General features: G+C 34.6%; 2 protein-coding genes across 2 annotated transcripts in view; both read left to right on the top strand.

Annotated features, from left to right (window-relative positions):
• Positions 1-3708, top strand: part of Oatp30B (Organic anion transporting polypeptide 30B) — a 94857-nt gene extending 91149 nt beyond the window's left edge. Inside the window, exons 11-16 of the mRNA XM_088205078.1 lie at positions 68-266; positions 337-509; positions 581-833; positions 909-1097; positions 2142-2293; positions 2359-3708. Of these exons, the coding sequence (XP_088061204.1) occupies positions 68-266; positions 337-509; positions 581-833; positions 909-1097; positions 2142-2293; positions 2359-3155 (1763 nt within the window). The 3' untranslated portion in view covers positions 3156-3708. The remainder of the gene's footprint in view (positions 1-67; positions 267-336; positions 510-580; positions 834-908; positions 1098-2141; positions 2294-2358) is intronic.
• A 4233-nt stretch (positions 3709-7941) lies between these two features.
• PRL-1 (protein-tyrosine phosphatase 4A family member PRL-1) overlaps positions 7942-19603 on the top strand; it is a 65653-nt gene continuing 53991 nt past the window's right edge. Inside the window, exon 1 of the mRNA XM_088204490.1 lies at positions 7942-8072. The gene's annotated coding sequence lies outside the window, so the exon portion shown is untranslated. The remainder of the gene's footprint in view (positions 8073-19603) is intronic.

Raw genomic sequence — 19603 nt, 5'->3', positions numbered from 1 at the left:
GCCCTCATTGATAATGTTCATATTGTGACTATCAAAACTGTTCTATAATCAATGTTGTATATCTCAGGTTCGATTGCTATACCTGGCGCTTGCATTGGCATTTTTATGGGCGGATGTCTGCTTAAGAGATTAGAACTGAGACCCAAAGGTGCAGTGCAGTTCGTTCTCGTCTCGAACACCATTTGCCTCGCTTGCTACGCTTTATTGTTCTTCCTCGGATGTGATAATGTTAAAATGGCCGGTACTACAATCCCGTATTATAATAGGTATGATAAATTTAATAATTGCAGACCGCTGTGTATAATCCATGAAATATTTATAAATAATAAATTTTAGCACTTCTCGAGAGCCGTTCCAAGTGAACTTAACAGCCGCTTGCAATTTTGGTTGTTCTTGCCGCACGACCGACGTCGAACCCGTGTGTGGAAACAATGGCTTAACATATTTTTCCCCGTGTCACGCGGGATGTACTGCTTTCTCGTCGAGGTCAAATTATACCAATTGCGCTTGTGAGTGTGTTACTGTACTACCTAAACTATATGCAAGTGTGTTTGTTAATTTTATGTAATAATCATTTCAGGCGTGCACGGCAATCTATCGATGCTCGGTGGAAACCCTGGCGGCAGTCTTTTGAACACGGCTGGAGAAAGATCTTCGGCCGCTGCTTCTGTGGCCATAAGAGAAGATTTCGCCGAAGTGACAGTTGTACCGGTGGCGACTGCCGGTCCTTGTAATCCACCGTGCACAACCATATATCCGTTCCTCATATTACTGTTTTTCATGACGTTCATCGTAGCTGTCACTCAAATGCCTTTGCTTATGATAGTCCTCAGGTATCATTACATTTACAAATTAAAATAAATATACGTTTAAAGTATAATCGATACTGATAAAATTGATGATTTCAGATCTGTGAGTGAAGAAGAGCGTTCATTTGCTTTAGGAATGCAGTTTGTCATATTCAGATTGTTTGGATACATTCCTGCTCCGATACTTTTCGGAAATCTGATCGATTCTACTTGTCTTTTGTGGAAGAGTACATGCGGTGAAAAAGGCGGTCGTTGTCTACTCTACGATATTGAGCAATTTAGATACAGGTACCTACATATATTCCGTATGAAATAAATAGTTAAAATAGCATAGATTATGAATATTAACTTAGGTCAAAATCGCGGAGCACCCTAATTAATATGTTATATACATATTATACATATATCTTAACACCTAAAGCGCCGGAATCCGATTAACACACTTTTTGGTTTTATGAAACTCAATTCTTATCAGACTGACATCTTTGAATATTATAGATAGTATATTATTCTAACAGATATGGTTTATAATTCTTTCCATACAAAATTGCGAGCCCAACCAAACAAGTTGGCCTAAAACACCTTGGTAATGACCATCTATTATTATGCTGACCATCTGTCAACATAAAACTGACCTTGAGGTTAAAATACAGATCATATAATATAAATACTGGCTATTCTTGATGAATACCGACCAATGAACTGTAATAATTACTGACTGAAAAAAATGATTCTAACCATTTAATATAAATTCCTAGCAATTAATATAAATTCTGATTACAACCGTACTAAAATTCTGACCTGAAAAATACGAGCCAAAATAAACAAAAGCAATAAAAAAAACAGTTAAAATTACCGGATAAAAAGATTTTGCAACATTTTAAATGGTGCCCCACTATAATATAGCCAAGGTTGTATTTATGGCATTGCTTGATTTATAAATTTCAATTCGGTCATATTAATTAGAATCTCTAAGTCTATCTAAGTATGTAAATTGAATGTTCTACGATAACGCTACTGGAAAAATAGATTGATTTTTCTTATTGTGCACTACTATCGGATGTTATATGACCTCTATCTTTCTGTCAAGATAAAACAGTTTATCAACACCGAGGAGGAACCAATTGTTGATGCTCTTTAGTCATAAAATCCTCTTCCTTTCTATTGAATTATATAGAATACTGTATTTATGAATTTTCATTGTATTTTGCTGCCAAAACTCTCGAGCTCGTGTTTTTTAATAACCTAATCTTATAAAGTTATTCATGGGATTGCCGTCAGTTCGTTATTTTTTTGGCTACTTGAAATAATATTAAATTCATATATTTTCAGATATGTTGGACTATGCGGCGGTATCAAAATCATCGCTCTCGGTATTTTCATGATCGATTGGTGGTTAGTACGTATGCGGAAGAACTTGGAATACTGCGCTCCTTTGGATCCACACAAAGACATTCCCGGATCAATTATAAGTCTCGATAAACGTAAGAATTAAATTTATTCTACTTTATTTTCATATTAATATTATACTGATCTTCATTTTTTATAGTCTTTGAAGAAAAACCTTGCGTGGAAAACTTGAGCGGCTTCACATCAGGCCTCACGTCTGGCGGAAGTTCAAACATCGGAACGCCAGTAGAAGGCCCCGGTATTATAACGCAATCAGACTCGTTCAGAGAACAGTGTTTTAAGGTGCAAGGCAGACTCCAAAGGAACGATTCGCAATATTCTCAAGACTCTCAGCATTCCCGCAGCGGCACAGGAAAGAACTCGAGGGTTTTGGTCGCTTCTAAACACCTGCGAAACGATTCCAAGACGATTCAGCTCGAAGCCAGGCATCAGATGTCAATCGACGAACAGGAAAAATCCGGAATGACTCACAGTCGAACCAGCTCTAGAGATTTGAAGGTTTCCAATTCTAAAGATTTCAGTATATTTCCGAAGTCTGTATCGGCACATTCGAGATCTGGATCGCGCGATTTTAAATATCATTCAAGATCCAACTCGAGGGATATAAGTTTGGATCAAATCAAGCACTTGGCTTTGAAGAGCGTGGAAAATTTAGATTTGGCTTCTGTAGTTCACACTAAATTTTTCGACGAAGAAGCTAAAAAGTTGCTCGATACTACAAACATGGTGCTGAGGCATAGGAGGACGAATTCGAAAGATTTGAAGGTCATCGATTGTACAAAACACAAAAGGAACACGTCTCAGCATCTCGTAATAGATCCGGAGATGGAAGGCAAAGAGTTACTCAACGTTGCCGCCTCCGATCAAACTTTCCCCATTCCCAGTGTAGCGTACAAAGATAGCGGAGTGTCGCCAGACTGTAGTGAACCAGCTTAATGCTATTTTGTACTAATTATATAGTGAAATTTTTAAATCCATATGTTTTATAAAATAGGATCAATATATATTTAATATAAGAGCACTCGTTTTTGATTTACGATGATTGCATTTATTAAATTTTCTTATTGTATATGTTATGTTCTTCTGCCGAACCCTTGATATTATTTTGTTGTTTGTGATGAGTTGATTTGTTACGGTGGAATCGATGTATTTATTAATTATTGTGATTAATAATTTGTGCAATATGGTCAATTAATATTTTAAGACTTAAGAACAATTTTATGTATATTTAACATGTCACTTTGAGTGAAGAGCTTTCGGTTTTTTCCAACAACTTTTTTAACGATTTACATACATCTTCATTAAAATTGCCTTATACTGTAGGAATCAACATTTTCTTCTATGAGAATGCCTTAAAGATATTAGGCTTTGATTATTTTTTCAATTTTTCTGATCTGCTTTGAAATGAGCATATGTGATCTATTCAATTATTCTATTAATCTGTCAATTGAGAAATTATGTGCTGTGACATATGTGAATATTCTCAAAATATTTTTATCTGATAATTTATATATTTATATAAACATGATGTATTATATACTATTATTTTTATATTTTAAACAATGTATAGAATGTCATACTCGATAATATAAATAAGATATGTATTTATTTTTCTCTTCGCAATTTGCAAATTAGTTTATTTTAAGACATTCCTCAGTATGTACATAAGATTTTGTTTATCTAATTTAGTACTTAATATATTTTCCGACAATATGTTTATTCTGACCTTATATGATAGAGTTGAGTTGAAAGTCCTTAATATGTTTACAATGATAAAAAGAAAGGTACAAATGGTGTGAGAGTTGTATAAATTATAAATATTTAAAAATATGCTACAAGATGTTCTCAAGAGAAATCTACCGATTAATTTTTGAACATCCTGCCCTTTTATATTTGTAATGTATACATTTATATTGATCACACGATGAATGTGAGCAAAGGGGACCATAAATTATTTTTATTTCTTCAAAGATCTTTCACATAAAATAAAGTCGTTTATATAATAAAATAAGCAATATAATATCAATTATGAGAATATTGAATGAATCACAATATAACAATGTATGTGATAAAATAACAACTTTGCTTTTAGAGAAAATAAAATAATTACGCTGAATTGAATCATATTTGAATATCAAATTGCCTTATGATCACTAAGTATAAAGAAAAAAACATTAGCAATTATGGAGAAAAAACGAAAATATATAAAAAACGAAAAAAAAAGAAAGTTGAAAAATTATTAACTGGTTATTTTATTTATACTATAATATAGTTATTTGTCTGACATGGTTGTATTAGTGTGGAAATATTATTTTCATAAAACATTAGATTTATTAGGTAGTCAAATGAGAATGAACATGTAGTAGTTATATTTCTAGACTATATTTCCAAATAAAGCTATGGCTATGTTTTTTTTTTACTCGATCTTTAATAATCTAGCTATTATAGGCTTAAAATAGATCTCAACTCTAGCTTAGAGAATGTTTTTTTTTTAACTATTTACATAATACATGTAAATCATATTACGGTGATAAATCGAAGTTAAAGTGTAATAATATTAAATTGTTAATAACCGTATATATGATGTATGACAATTTTTATACAAATTTTCGTATGGAATCATTTTTTTTGTTAAAAATTTGTACAAGTTTACGCGCGTGTATGCATTCGTAATAATTGTGCACAATATACACACAAGTTCGTTTGTATTATATAATGTAAACAAACACACTGCCTGCTAATTTTTACTTATTTTTAAACACTAAAAATTTGCGATGAAACAATCACAACTTCGTACACGTTATGCACAAGTTTGTTTTATATAATAATTTACTTTAAAAGAAAAATGCGGCCCCCGAAAACCATGCCTTTTTATGGAAATATTCTAGAGGAAGTATGCAATGAAATATACTTTTATAAAATTAGGCTCGTACAAATAAACAGCCATATGAATTTTTAATTGTGGTTTCATTTTTAACTACCCCATTTACTATAAATGGTTAATATATGATTATTATTAACCAAACAGTGATTAAATCGTGTATATGTAGTAGATAATATGTAATAAATTTATTTTCTTATAAATCATGATTGTTTTTACTGTTACATATCATACAAACAAATAAAAGTTATATCATTATACAAATTTTTTTAAATCGGTAAAGAACACATGTATTTTTTATTTCATCTATTTTAATAACTCTTGCAATCAGCAAAATATAATCATTATACAACTTTCATGTGAAACAATTTGATATAAAAAGAGTTGATAGCGTTTGTGAAGACTGTATTGTTATGTATGATAAGTCACATGACAAATCTAAACATTTTAATTATTTCACTTACATGATAATCGCTCGCAATTTTTGAAACTTACAAAACTATGCATCATAGATATTGTTCACTGTAAGTTCGATGAGAAATCTTATCAGCAAATTAAAATAATCTATTTTTTATTATTTAATACACGGTCAACATAATTATTATGACGATCCTCAGAGTTTCTTCAAATGGCTGCTGGTGACTGCCTTCTCCTCATCGGACTCCAGGCTTAAGTATCCAGGGCTGCAAAGCTTGCTGACCAATCGCAATTATGCAGCGGTCATCCAGCCAATCGCTGCAGTCGCATTTTAGAACAGCGAAATAGATATACGCCTTTAGAAAGCGACGTTCGGTTGATGGGCATTGTCCAAGGTCGTATTGCATTACAACAGGAATCTTGTAGATCCGGTGATTTATTATATCCATGACCGTTTCGCAATAAAGAAATATTCTCTCAATGACGGAGAATATTTACAGTAAGAACAAAACTCGTGTTATTTATGTGTGGTCCATTCTTTACAGTATTTTCTTGTTTCCTTGTTGATGGATGATCATTTTGGTCATAGTCAATTAACGCAAGTTTTGAGAATAAGACCTTTTTAAACGTGGTCATCAGTGTATTGACTTATGAGGTAGATCATAGGGATGTAATCCAATCCTGTTCCCGGGGTTCAAATTGTGGGTTAATTGGAGTCCAAGCTTTTACATAGCGTGTTAAAGTAAAAAATCCACTTCTCATATTCAATAACAATTCGACTCAAATATATATATTTTTGTTCTAGAATCAATAATTATTGACATATTGAGATTCACTGCGCGAGGTTTTACTCAGACAATTTATGAGGTAAACATATTTTGCAAATTAACACATTTCCTAATTTTTTAAATGTCTGAATTAATGTAGGCAACACGTTGAGCATTTGTTCTAGCTTCTGTTCGTTAATTTCGGACCTGCGTTGACAGCAGCTCAAATATCCTCACTAACAACTTTAAGGACTACCCGTCCTTACGTAGATATTCAATGACAAAATTTCCGGAACGAAATATTTAGAACCTTTCTAAATTTAATGACATCCCTGCCCATTACATTAGATATGTTTATAACTCCGTTTGTCGCATTAAAAACCGAATTGAAACACATAAAGCATAATCTAGCTTAACTGAGATTATTTTATCTCCGCTGCCATTGTAAAATTAGGGTTAAAAATGTCCCGTTACTAAATATCATCATTGATACAACTATTGTAAACAAACACCGAACGAATAGTAAAATTATCGTCAATTTATAAAAAGTTGAACATTTTTTCAAATATAAGAAAAAAAGACTAATGGGATAATCTGATACCTACATACATATTATTTTGTAGTTTGCCATGTGTGTTATATTTATCACCTTGACAATAAAGGGACGTGAAGACGTTGATGCGTTAGGGTGGTAGCTTTTACAATTTGAAATCTAAATAACTGCAATTTGACGGTCTTAAATATTACGTCTAAAATTAGTAGAAAAGTAAAAAATAAATTAAAAAACACTTATTTAAAGATCTGACTGAAAACTCCAGTATATATTACCAACTGCATAAACTGGGGAGTGTCTTCATTATTTTTTATTTTATTTTTGTTGCAAAACCTGTTTCAAATCAATATATCATAATCCAAAACCCGTAAGATTTTTTTAACAATCCCTCTAATAATGATACGACGATTGCTAAGTATACTCCATTTAATTTCTTGCATTTTCATCGGTAGTTAGCATGCTAAGTCGCTCATCTCTTTTTAAAAAAACACATGTACTCGATATTAACCCTTTTATTTAGCATATTATCGACAAATGCCATTTAAAATATATACACTAGCTTACTGCGAGTTTTTCCATTTTCAACTATGTAATGCAACTTCTTAACAAGTCACAATAACTATCGGATGATGATTCTGGCGCACGAGGCGCTGTTTGATTTGCCTCGCCCGTTGGCCATATTCCAAATAAATCCATTATTATTAAAATAAAGAAATCCGCGAGCGTGACAAAAAGCGTCATCATTGGCTGTCAAACACAAACTACGCGTCAATTTCGGCTGATAATTGGCATGCGAATACCAAGAAAAAATGAACTTAATCGAAAACGAATATTAATTATATGCAACAAATACGTTCAACCGACTTTTCGGGTATCACAATCCACTGGTTGGAACTCGCGTTTGAGATCAACGATTTTTTTTATATTATTTCTCTATGGTAACTAAATTATAAAAATAAATGTAAAATACATTTATATTTTATTTTTTATGAATTAGTGCGATATTAGCAATTATTTTTTAAAAATAAAAATATATTTGATTTGACAGATGAATTGCAGTGTTGCCATGATTGTGTAGCGGCAAGTTGGCGGCCGTGCACGGCTGTCGTGTAGTGGCAGGTTTGCCCGAGTGGGTCGTGTCGGTCCGTGTGCGTCCGAATTTAGTGTCACAGTTCGTCAGCCGCTGCCGCTGCCGCCGCTGCTGCCCGCCGATCCTAATGTGTATGGCTGAGGTGGTAAGTTCCCGTCGCCTAAGACTGCGCCCCCGCTGGGGGCTACGCCCCTCCGCCGAATCGTTCCGCTCGCGATCGATTCGACCGAACTTGTCGCCCCGTTGCATCCCCCCACTCCTCTCGTTCCCGGACGTATAATCCGTTCATTTTATTTTATAATATAATAATATATTCGTATTGTACAATAGTCGTAATGTCAAATTTGATGGCCATGATCGCTGAAAAAATCATGCCATTTGACATTTGCATTGTTCGGGCGCCTCGCCTAGTTTGTTATATATTTTTGATATATTTGTATTTTATGTGGTCTTAACGTCTAATTTGCCAGCCATGAGAACTGAAAAAATCGTTCGCGATTTGACATTTGCATTGTCTATGCGCCGCTTGAGCGCCTCGCCTAGTCTATTGGCGCCGCCCGCAAAATACGTCACTCATGCAAAATAGAACATGATCTAAAAACCAATTTTATAATTACATATGGAGTACATAAAAAAATGTGTATTGTAATAACGGCGCAAGATTGTGCAATTGAGAAGATGAGTCAATCGTAGTTGTTAATTTGTATGACGTATTTTAATCATGAGATGAAGTGTCGAGTACATTTTTTATTATTATTTATTGCAGTGCATCCACTAGTTAGTGTCTTCGACCTTCGTCGTCTAGTCTAGTCGCTAACTTGGCTCGTCTAGACTCTGGACAATATTCTCACACTACACGCTCCCCCTCTTTCTCTCGTTCTTCGGCCTTCTGTCCAAATTTGCACTCATTTTTTTAAAATCGAAGAGAATCAAACTAAAATTTCTTTAATAGAACTACAAAATGGAATGTTGTCTATGGTCATCACAAAATCTAAAAAAATATTTTCTTACACGCTCTTGACCTTCTTCTAGTATAATACTATAAAAAATAATTTGTATATTTTATTATACGCCATAAAAATGCTTGAAATACAAGTTTTTGCATTAATTTACACGTATATCTGAATAATAAATGTTGTATGTTCAGTGAATAATACACGTGCCGATTTTTTTCTACTAATAATTAATTAATTTTTATCAATATTGAAACGAACGTTCGATAATAATATGGCGCACTTTATAATTATCGTACATTTGAGTATAATAATTAAAACAAACATCTTGAATAGTTTTTTAAAGCTGGCTGTAATTTTTTTTAGAAAAGTTTGCTGGCATTCTGAATAAAGCTATAGTAGTTAACAAAAACTTATGTTTTATTTATTATGGAGATACCTTTAGGATAAGTGGCCAAGAAAGGTGACTTATGCGGCCAGTTGAATGCCGAAAGAGTTTAATGACATTTAATTGTACAAAATATATAATCTACCAAAATGGGGACAGAAAAATACTAGTGTAGAATGAGAGATCGAATTTACGAATCTTAGATTTGTGAGAGAGTTCAGGACTGATTGGTGATGTGACCAAGGGTCACTTTATTTTATAATGCTTATTCGTGGAAGGTTAGACGAATTGGAAATTAAACAAATTGAGAGCCAATCGCGTTAGTGTTTAGCTGCACTTTCTCGAAGTGTCTCGAAGCTTATGAAGAAAGAATCACTTACCTATTGTGCATTTCTATGTATTCTGAAATGCCGATTTCTAATTTTTTAATGGTTATTGTTAAAACCTCATCAATATTTTCTATAGCCTAACAATAAATATTTTCTATAGCCTAAAAAATATATCAGTTGAAGTAGCAGTGTGCTGAGACAAGCTTACTACCTGTTACACAATACTGTTCATCTTTCGTAATTAGAGTTTTTTCCTTTATGTATGATATTATGTTCTCAAATAATCTATTAACGCCTGAATATAAATAGTACGCGGATCTGTGAAATACTCGGTTAAAGACATCAAATTAAATGAGAAAAATTCAGCAAATCAATTTTATCGATAACGATCAATTTATACGCGAAGTTGCGATGGAGCGAACGCGTGAAAATTTAATAAATAACCGTTGTGATTAATTGTACAGTATATAATATGTAATCTTATTATTTACATATCTGGACATGTGTTATCCATTATAAGTGAGAAAAATAAGAAAAATATATTTATATATTACAGATCAAAAAAGTTTCACGTGAATTTAAAGATGGTCGAATAATAAATCGAAAAGCTTGCGCGCTGACATAATCTGCGTCTGCTTCAGCATAGGAATACTGATTCAATAATATTGTTGCAAAAACGAGTAGGATTATTAATCGAAGACATTTACGTGAAAAGTGATGATCGTTACAGATATATTTTTGTAGTATCATTGGAATCAAAATATATTTATTGAGTTTTTGGTGAATCATTTTTTTGAATGGCAAAGCAAATCTGCCTCTTTAGTAAAATATGTAAAGATAAGTTTTTTCCTTAATTTAAATAGCAGTTTGTTAAAAAAATATTCGAAAACAATCAAACAAGTTTAAAACTCGGGAATAAATGAGAACTACATGAATAAAATATGAAAAAATGCCGATTTCTGCACTTAACTTAGTTAGTTTTTCAAATGTGCTTGAAAACCTATATATTAGAAATATCATGTAGCATGTTCTTGATTCTTTAGCTTCAGTTATGTCAGGCACACTTTTCGTAGAACTATTTCTAATGAAATGTTTTTTTTTAATTCATGATATACAGTAGAATCTCGGCTTACGAGTAATTTGAGATACGAGCAAATTTAAAAAAAATTGCCTCGACATACGAGCAAAAAGAGTATGAACTTTTCCCAATTAAAATGGATTACTAGCGTTTAAATTAGTTAATTCAAATTTCCTAACCTACCACTGTACATAAGTGACTAGAGAATACACAACAATTTTGAATTAATTACATTTAAAAAAATGTAAATATATGATATATTTAATAACACAATATATAATATTACATATATTGCGATAAACTATGGTGGGCGAGTATCGTTATTTTCCGAGCGGTGGTAGAGAAGCTGGCGGAGGGATGATGTCTAGTGGATGGTCCTCAGAGGTCAGTGTAGTGCAGGATCGTTTCTCTCTGCTGCGGTGCTCATCTCCGGGAGCCTCTCTCTGGCCCTGACCATCTATAACCGTATGGTCTACCGTCTCAGGGCGTCTCTCCTCGTTGGAGATCGGAAATATTGTGGCTTTACTGTGCTTTTTGCCGTCCAGCGATATATTGTTTCCGTCCCCATTTCGTAAAAAAGAAATATTATTTTAATGCATCGGAGAGTAATTACGTGTTATTTATGTGAAACTTTTTTTCTGGACGTAACGAGGGCTTTTGTATGGTCCCTTTTTTTACAATATTTTGTCAATTTCATCCTTATACGGTGTTTACCATAATTATTGAGCGAGTTTCAAGAAGAAGAACCCCCCACAATAGCTTTTAAAAATACAGGTAAAATTGAAAATGTCTGAACATATTCTTGCTTTGGCATCTCCTTTCACTCCTGGCGTTTTCATTTGCTATCATAGCGAATGCCTTCACTGTAAATTAGCCAACCAAACTTTTGGTTTAAGATGTCTTACTAATATTACTTTACTCCATTTTAAGTAATCATAAAATGCACCTAAATAAATATTTTGCCAGAGTTTTCTTGTATGACTCATGTGATATTTTAGAAAAAATGTAATCAGCATATCTTGCAAAATAATAACAATTCAAGTTGTTACGGCCATTGTTCTTATACCGCCAGATTATTTTGTCTATTTGTCCAGAGAAAATGCTTATGTAATTCGTTGAGGAAAATCTTGACATTGACAAAGCACAACATGCTTCGCCTAACTGTTGAGATTTAATTATTAGTTTAGAATTAAGATGGCTTAGAGTTGGACACGCCCGATAACTAAAGTTTCTAAAGTTTTCGCGATCGTCCAATTGTAAGGGAGCGCCGTTACGCGCCGCCGGTTGTGGAACCACTGACACACTCCCGACGGAGTGCAGAAACCTCGGAGGGTGTTCAACTTTGGTCCTCCGAATCCTAACGGTTTACTGCTTTCGATAAGCGAACCCTGTCAATTCGGCTCAAGAGGAAAAGTTAAACAGCCGGGCCATTAACTGCATAGGTCATCGAATCCTCGCATGAACCGCATGCATCCTTTGTGTTTGCTCAAGGATCTGGGGGAAGGGCCGACGAGTTTGCTGCCCTATGGGGGCAAACACCTCAGATTCAATGCACTCTCTTTCGTCCTTTTTTTATTCGCGTCTCATTCACCACCGCAACCAGTTTTTAGATCGTTCGATCGCGCTTTTTTTTTAGCAAACGGGCCTAACAGCACTTGTTGCTCATTTTCGCAAATTTCTCAGGTAGAGCCGATTTTACGCTTCCTCGCATTCGAGATAGGCGTGTGTGCGTGAGAAGAGGTTTTTTTCAACCCAAGTCCCAGTCGTCGGCGCGCCAGTTCAAAGAACCCTTCTGGTTGTATACCTGTGTTTTTTGTTTTGGTTAAAACATCGCCATCTCTTGAGTTTCTTTCGTCATATTTTATTCCCGAGACATGCGATTTATCGAGTTTAAATTACGGCACATTCTCGATTATGTCTCGCTCCGGTTGACAACGGGAATTTTAAAGGGTTCCTCGTCGGAGATGGGTATTATCTGCAAACCCTTCGTCCTCTCTCAAGCTCGGCGATAAATAATTCATACGGTTTTTATTTCGCCGCAGAGCAATCTATTTTATTAAAGTCGCGAAGGGCGTATTCAAAGTTTGACCTTTTGGTATTTTTATTGCGCAACGAGGGATTTTTGTCCAAATTGCGAATTAAGTAAGGTCCTAATGGCGTCGTTATTTACAATTATATAATTCGACGATCCTTATTTTTGAACTGGCTAACAAGAAATGTATTTCAAACGAATATTTACATAATAGTATAAATGAGTTGAATATACTGCTACATAGGTATAAGACCGAGCGTTGTCGTGGAGTAATATAGCATTTTTAGCGGATTTTTTGAGTAGCGCTCTACATTATTTGTTTCGCGTGGATAAAGTAGCTTGTGTTTAATAAAACACTAGTGTCCTGATCTACACAGTTGTCAGCGTGTTCATTTTTTATAGAAGGCAAAGTTATTCAGTTATAAATTGCCAATATTGAAACACGTACAATTAATTTTGTGGGAGGTCTCCATCCACATGCGCAGACAAATGCCTAACGACACTTGTGATATTTTAGCGGATCATCCCGAGGACATCATTCCTTTGCATGCTTCTCCACTAGTGCTCGGAACAAATAATATACAATATTTTCCTTTAGTACATGCACCATAACTGAATAAATTGTTACCAACTTTTCACTGTAAATGTCTAACTGTCGGTCTTCAAACTCGAAAGCTTGATTATTATATGTAAATGCATTTACATATAGTAATCAAACTTTAATTTTGACCATAATTGCTCTACAGGATTTAGGTGTGGTGACTGCGCAGGTCATTTTACAAACCAACCCTTCTTTTTTTGCAAATATGGCACGGTCTTGCTGGACTCGGATGGTAGCGTGGTTTGTGCTTGGAAACATTTTCCTGTATGAATCCATTAAAGTGGATTCCAACATTGAAATATAAGTGTTACTATTCATACTACCCTCGCAAATGTACAGGTTTGCTACCCCTGCTAATGCCATGCAACCCCAGTTCGTAACGCTTCCGCCACAATATTTGACTTTGGGTACTATGCAGGGTAAAAATGTTGAAAAAATTATAACTAGAAATTTAAAAATAAATCAAGTTTTTAATATTTTTTATATAAAAATCGTTGCGTGAACGTTGGAGTTTGAACAGATGGAGATTTGGCAGCACTGCACTACTACTTGTAATGGTATCGAACGGCCGTTGTTCGTTTGGGGATGCTAATCCTTGATCTCTGATCGTTACTTAATACCAATATCAATTTTGTTTATTACGCTTTTAACGCATATTTTCTGGACCAAAACGCATTTAGCGTTAACGCGTAAATTTGTATGAAAAATCATTGTTTATCTCTCCCATTTATCACTTCTTTTAGCCTATGAGTTCATTACATTGCTCTGCGATAATGGTTACTTGTTATATTATAATTTTATAATATTGATTGTTTCGCCATTAGCGCAAACATTAAATATTAAAGTTATATGTTTATGGTACATTTACGTACTATACATGGAAGGTTTTGCTTTTCAATAAAGGCAGGAAACACATAACTAAGCGGTCGTTGACATTTTTTTATTTTGCAAATTGAATATAGTGTTTCTATATTTGCACAATGGCGCTTCCAGTGCTTGTTTTACTGTTGATTTAACGAACGAACGTTCCTTTCATTACGCGCTGTAGTTATCTGGGAACGATTTTTATATCGTCAAATTTCGCCAGTATGAAATTTCTAAATATAGAGCCGAATCGTGCATGGCACCGGACGTCTCAAGATCGTTAATCGTGCTGCATGCACGCCATCATTTTATTGTAATTTGTGTCATGCAGCATGTATAAATAGACGTCCTTGTTTAAATTTACCTAAAATATTTATTGTGTATCATTTAGTCGCAATTCGGCCCAGACATAGGCGCTTTGTCTTCGCAAGGAGCCGAGAGAAAGTTGTCGGCGTGTTTGTGCCGAGCCGAACTTACTTGCCATCCTCGTACATACCTAAATAGTCTGTCGGCGAGACAAGAAGTTATAAGACCGTCTGGAGTTCGAGCGAGTGTAAGAAACAATTTTTAGATAGTCTTACAACCTTGTTCGTAAGTTTTCCATTGTTCATTGTGGAAATGAGCTTACTATTCAAACAACGCGAACGTCTATGAAAATGTTTCAGGAACACGTTATTTCACTTTGCGTCAAACTTCCATAACCTGCCCGTTCTTTTTAGTGGACTTGAGAGCTTTATATACATATAAAAATAATCAACATTTTCTGTGTCTGTAAATAAAATTTAGGCTTTATAATATCCTTATATAAACGTTTGCCCTTTGCTTTCCCAGATGGTTTCATTATTTTAATTAGCTCTCTCGCGATTAAATTTGCATCTTTTACCCTTTATCCCTAGCATTCTAACTACTAAGATTACGGGTTTAAAAATGTGCTATATAAGCCTTAAGAACCTCGGTTAATTTTATATAATCTGTAACAGCGGTTCACGTTCGTGGGTTGCATACAGAATCCAAAGTCGTGAGTTGCTTTGCTTGTATCGTAGTTTTTCCATTAAAAATGTATTTCGTGAGGAAAATTAGAAGTTTTTCGCTGCACGTCTTAAATATACATCATAACATTTCCTCTAGCTAGTTCTCGTAGCATTTTCAATTAAAATGGTACAATACTGAAATTTCTTACCACGCATATATTTATAGAAATCGATAAATTTCTCGCTATGCGTACTAATATTGAGGCAATAAAAATATGTAGGTCGGAAAAGTTAGTCGTTGTAAAAAGTAGGTCGCATGCCGAAAAGTTTGAGAATCGTATACGAGGGATAATTGGAAAGTAAATATATAATGCTCAGAAAATATTTCTAAAGCATTTTATATTGGGGTTGCTATTTAATATATAGCACCCATTTAATGCATTTGCTGAGTTTGCCAACGACTTTCTTAATTCCAAGTCTCACGTCTGCTCTTTTATTCGGATATACGATTATCAAGGCTCTTTAAAGTAGCAAAATAGCTTATTCTTTCTCGTTCTTTTGTATGACAAATATCCAGCACGATAGATATAGGTCGGTAATTAATACCAGAAATGCCCGGGTTTGAATCCAACATGTTTTTAAATTTCGAACGTGCCTTTGATTATTTATTTGATTTTCTTAATCTTACAGATCAATTGAAATATTAAAAAAAATAGGTCTTGCATATTGGAAGATGTTATAAATATTACTGATTTTGTATGTATTTTTTGATGCTTGAATTTATGACCAGTCGCGGAATCGGCTTTAGCTGATTGTTCCTTCTCGCAATGGCTTAGTTCAGGTGGGCGTTAAAGTAGCATCTAAATCCAATGAGTCGTAGAGGTAGGTCTATGATTTCGTGACCTCTTGTCATGAGCTAATGCCGTGTTATCCGCGTCGATCGTTCGTAAAGTATTCGTTTACACTATTTGAAAAAAATGTATATTTGAGCAACGCATGTATTCGTTTTCTCTCTCAATATACCCGAGTGACTAGTGCCGCTCCAAAATACATGATCCTTTATGCGCCTTTATTTTTTTGAAATGCTTATGGGCGAAAATGAAAATGATTATGGGTGTGTCTAATATGACCGAAATTCATAGAATTTGTTCGTTAAACGAAACGGAATGTTGGAGAGGCCCACCCTTATCTAAAAAACAGATGTGCGTCGCAAATTTTTGTAAAGTTCATGTTTTGTGAAATAAATTATCAAATAAAAAAAATATAACGACATATAAATGCCAAAATCACTTATCGAGACTGAACAATTAGATCTGCAATATTTTTTTAAAACAAGTCAGCAATTAAAAATGACAAATTCCTTTGTATAGCCCTCAGAAGTACGGTTACAACTACCTGCTAAAATATTTCAGTCAGACTATGCCCTTATAAAGAGCTACACACCATTTTAAGGGGTGGCCCATTATTATGGCCAAGGCTGTATGTACATATTTTTTTCTGAATTAATTCAATCGTAGCTGATCTTTACTCTGGTGATTTTAAAAAAGCTAAAATTACGTCCCTGATCAAAAATTATGCTATAATAAATTAAGCATTTTCCTTTTAACGCCTCACTGATCAGTAATGCGCAATGCATTGTGTTATGCATATTTTATACAATTGAAGTTGAATGATTATTCAAGTAATTAATGATTAATTAAAATAATTATGTTTAAATTAAATAATATTTGCCAGGAATTAATTGATTTTTTATATATTAATATCGGCAAAAACCAAGAAAAAAATTACGAATATATTTGAATAGTTCGTCAATTTTTTATTCAATATTCGAATAATTGGGAACCCTAGTTACACCAGGACGTATCGACACGTTCTCAGTACGACGGTGGTGTAAGAGGAATTATAGATAGTCATATAAGTCTGGATCTAACTTAACATAGTGTTATTTGCTATCTATGAAAATCCTATTTTTCTTCTCAAGCAGGTGTAAGGTTTACATTCTGAATTTTATATTTTTTTCACATTTTACATATTAAATATGGGATTTCATTTCACTTTTTGACGTGAGAATATCGGTTCATATTTATTCTCGGTATTATTCAATTTTGTCCAGGAAGGAAGACATGGGAGAATATATTCTTTTGCTCGTTTCAAGATTATCACCGATAAAATATTTTAAAACAGTTGTTCTCAATCGTTGCTCCCCGCACATCTGTTCTTATTTATCTTTATTTTCCGAATGTCCTTGGTAAAAAAAAACCTAGCCCTTTCGGCGGGTTACAGTCACCTTCGCGTTTTTCAGTGTTCATTATTTATAAATACTTTATTCTCTTGGAATCAATGTTTTTTTTTTTTGAGAAGATTTAATAAATAATGCCCAATTCACGAGACGCTCTCGCCTTGAGACACAGACCCTACCCTTGTCTCTGCGCGCAGCTCGAATTTCTCATTATTAACGATCGTATTGTTTATCCTGCCGCTTTTTAAAGGTAGGTTCGCCATAAGGTCGCGGACCCGTCTGCTGAGATTCGATCGCAAGGTCGACGTCTCGCTCGTCTCATTATCAGTCGAAAGTTGAGACGCCAATGTCGCGACCTACCCCACTCTCGGACGTATCATCTCTCGCAACCCGAACCGAGCCCAACGCGCCGAAGATTAACATGAACGATGGGATGCATTACGCCTCGGCCGACGACCTGCGTTCCGATTCGCGAATTCCTGTTTCGGGCGGTGGGCCGAGCCGATCAGCTGACTGCTCCGTGCCGCTCGATATGCCCGAGCAACTCGTGCACACCTCCGACCCAGACCGTCTGCAAGAACCTCCTGGCGGGAGAGGTCCATGGGATGAGGGGACCTCCCGAGCGCAGGCGCTGCACGAGGTCGTTGACCAAGACCCGCCGCGGTCGTTCTTGAAAATTTTGAGAAAAACCGCAACAGTGCTTCGATAAAAAATACGACCTTTCGTCATCCAGAATTCTCAGAAGCAGGGAATTGATTTTAGGGCAGAGCTCAGAGTCACGTAGGACTGATTCTTTGGTAATTATAATAACTGCTAACTTGATAAAAAAAATAGGTTTCATATTTTTACTTGCTGTTTCTTGGAAAGATATGAGACAGACTCAACAAGGTGTCGTATGTTATAATAATACTCCTTAAACATTGAAGGTCTAAAGACTCATAAAATAATACAACAGAATTCAAAGAAATCAACACGCAACGCGTGATCTCATATATCATATTATAATATAATACACCACTTACGGGAAGTAGTTAAAAGTAGTGGTGCTAACTTCCGTTTCGGATTTTGGATTTTTTAATAATGGAACATTTGACGTATTTTATTATTTATGAAAAATTATATCAATTAAACGGCCACCACTGGAGCTTATACGGCAGCGGATCCTTTCGTACATAACTTAGCGGATATTGGTTTTTAGGTGCTTTAACGTTTCGGGTTTATTGGCGTAGACACGACACTTGGCGTAACCCCTCAAAAAAATCAACGGCGTTAAGTCGCATGATCTTGGCAGTCAGTTGACTACACTAAAACGTGAAATATTACAACCTGGGAACTTTTCATGTAAAACATCAACGTTTCACACTATTCGTTGTGATTTGTTGCATGTCTTCCACGTAAATAATGGTTATCATGTGCCTATAGCGCTTACCATTAACTATTACAGCCTGACCTTCACCGTTAAAAAAGTAAGGCCCAATGACGCCGCCTGACCACAATATGCACCGAACATGAGGATTTTCATCGCACTATATGCGGTAAATTTGTTTATTAATATACCCAGAGAGGTGAAAATGTGCCTCATCAGAAAGGAAGATTTTTTTTGAAAAATCATTATTCAACACCCAATCTGCATAAATTCTTCGCTGTCCATGATCTCTGTCCGTTCTTTTATCTGAATTTTATAATTGTGTAGGTGCAAGTCCAGATGCAAAATGGGTCAAAGGGAGCCATAAGAAAAGCTCAAAAGCTACGAATTCTGGTCTTTAGCTACAATTTCACTTACAGCAGCAATATTTTTTGTTGCGAATTGTTCGCTCAGTAGGACGATGAAATTTACTATATAATCTTCCCATAAATTTCGATAAACAGTTCAAACAGAATTGTTATTTCTGTAGAACAATTGCACAATTTTAACGCGTCGAGATGTGATTAAGCAATCAATTTCCTAAATGTGTTGCTGCAATCTAACATTTGACACTTTAAACACGCGTGATCATTGACAGCTGTCTGATCAACAGTACTGTCAACATTGATTTTAAAATAGAAGCTGCTAGTGTTGCTAGTTGCATTAAAACAGCTGTCCAGAAAAAATAATTTGTATCATAAGTCTGTCAAGTTCTTATGTAACGTATAAAATTGATGAATTGCCAGAAAACGTCAAATTTAAATTGATTGAAATATGTTTTTGTACGTTGGAAATTTATGTGCAAAATAAATCTAT

This window comes from Plectrocnemia conspersa, unplaced genomic scaffold, assembly GCF_051122295.1.
Source record: "Plectrocnemia conspersa isolate PC_06_02 unplaced genomic scaffold, ASM5112229v1 ptg000002l, whole genome shotgun sequence".
NCBI classification, from domain to species: Eukaryota; Metazoa; Arthropoda; class Insecta; order Trichoptera; family Polycentropodidae; genus Plectrocnemia; species Plectrocnemia conspersa.
This window is presented reverse-complemented; position numbering and strand designations above follow the sequence as displayed.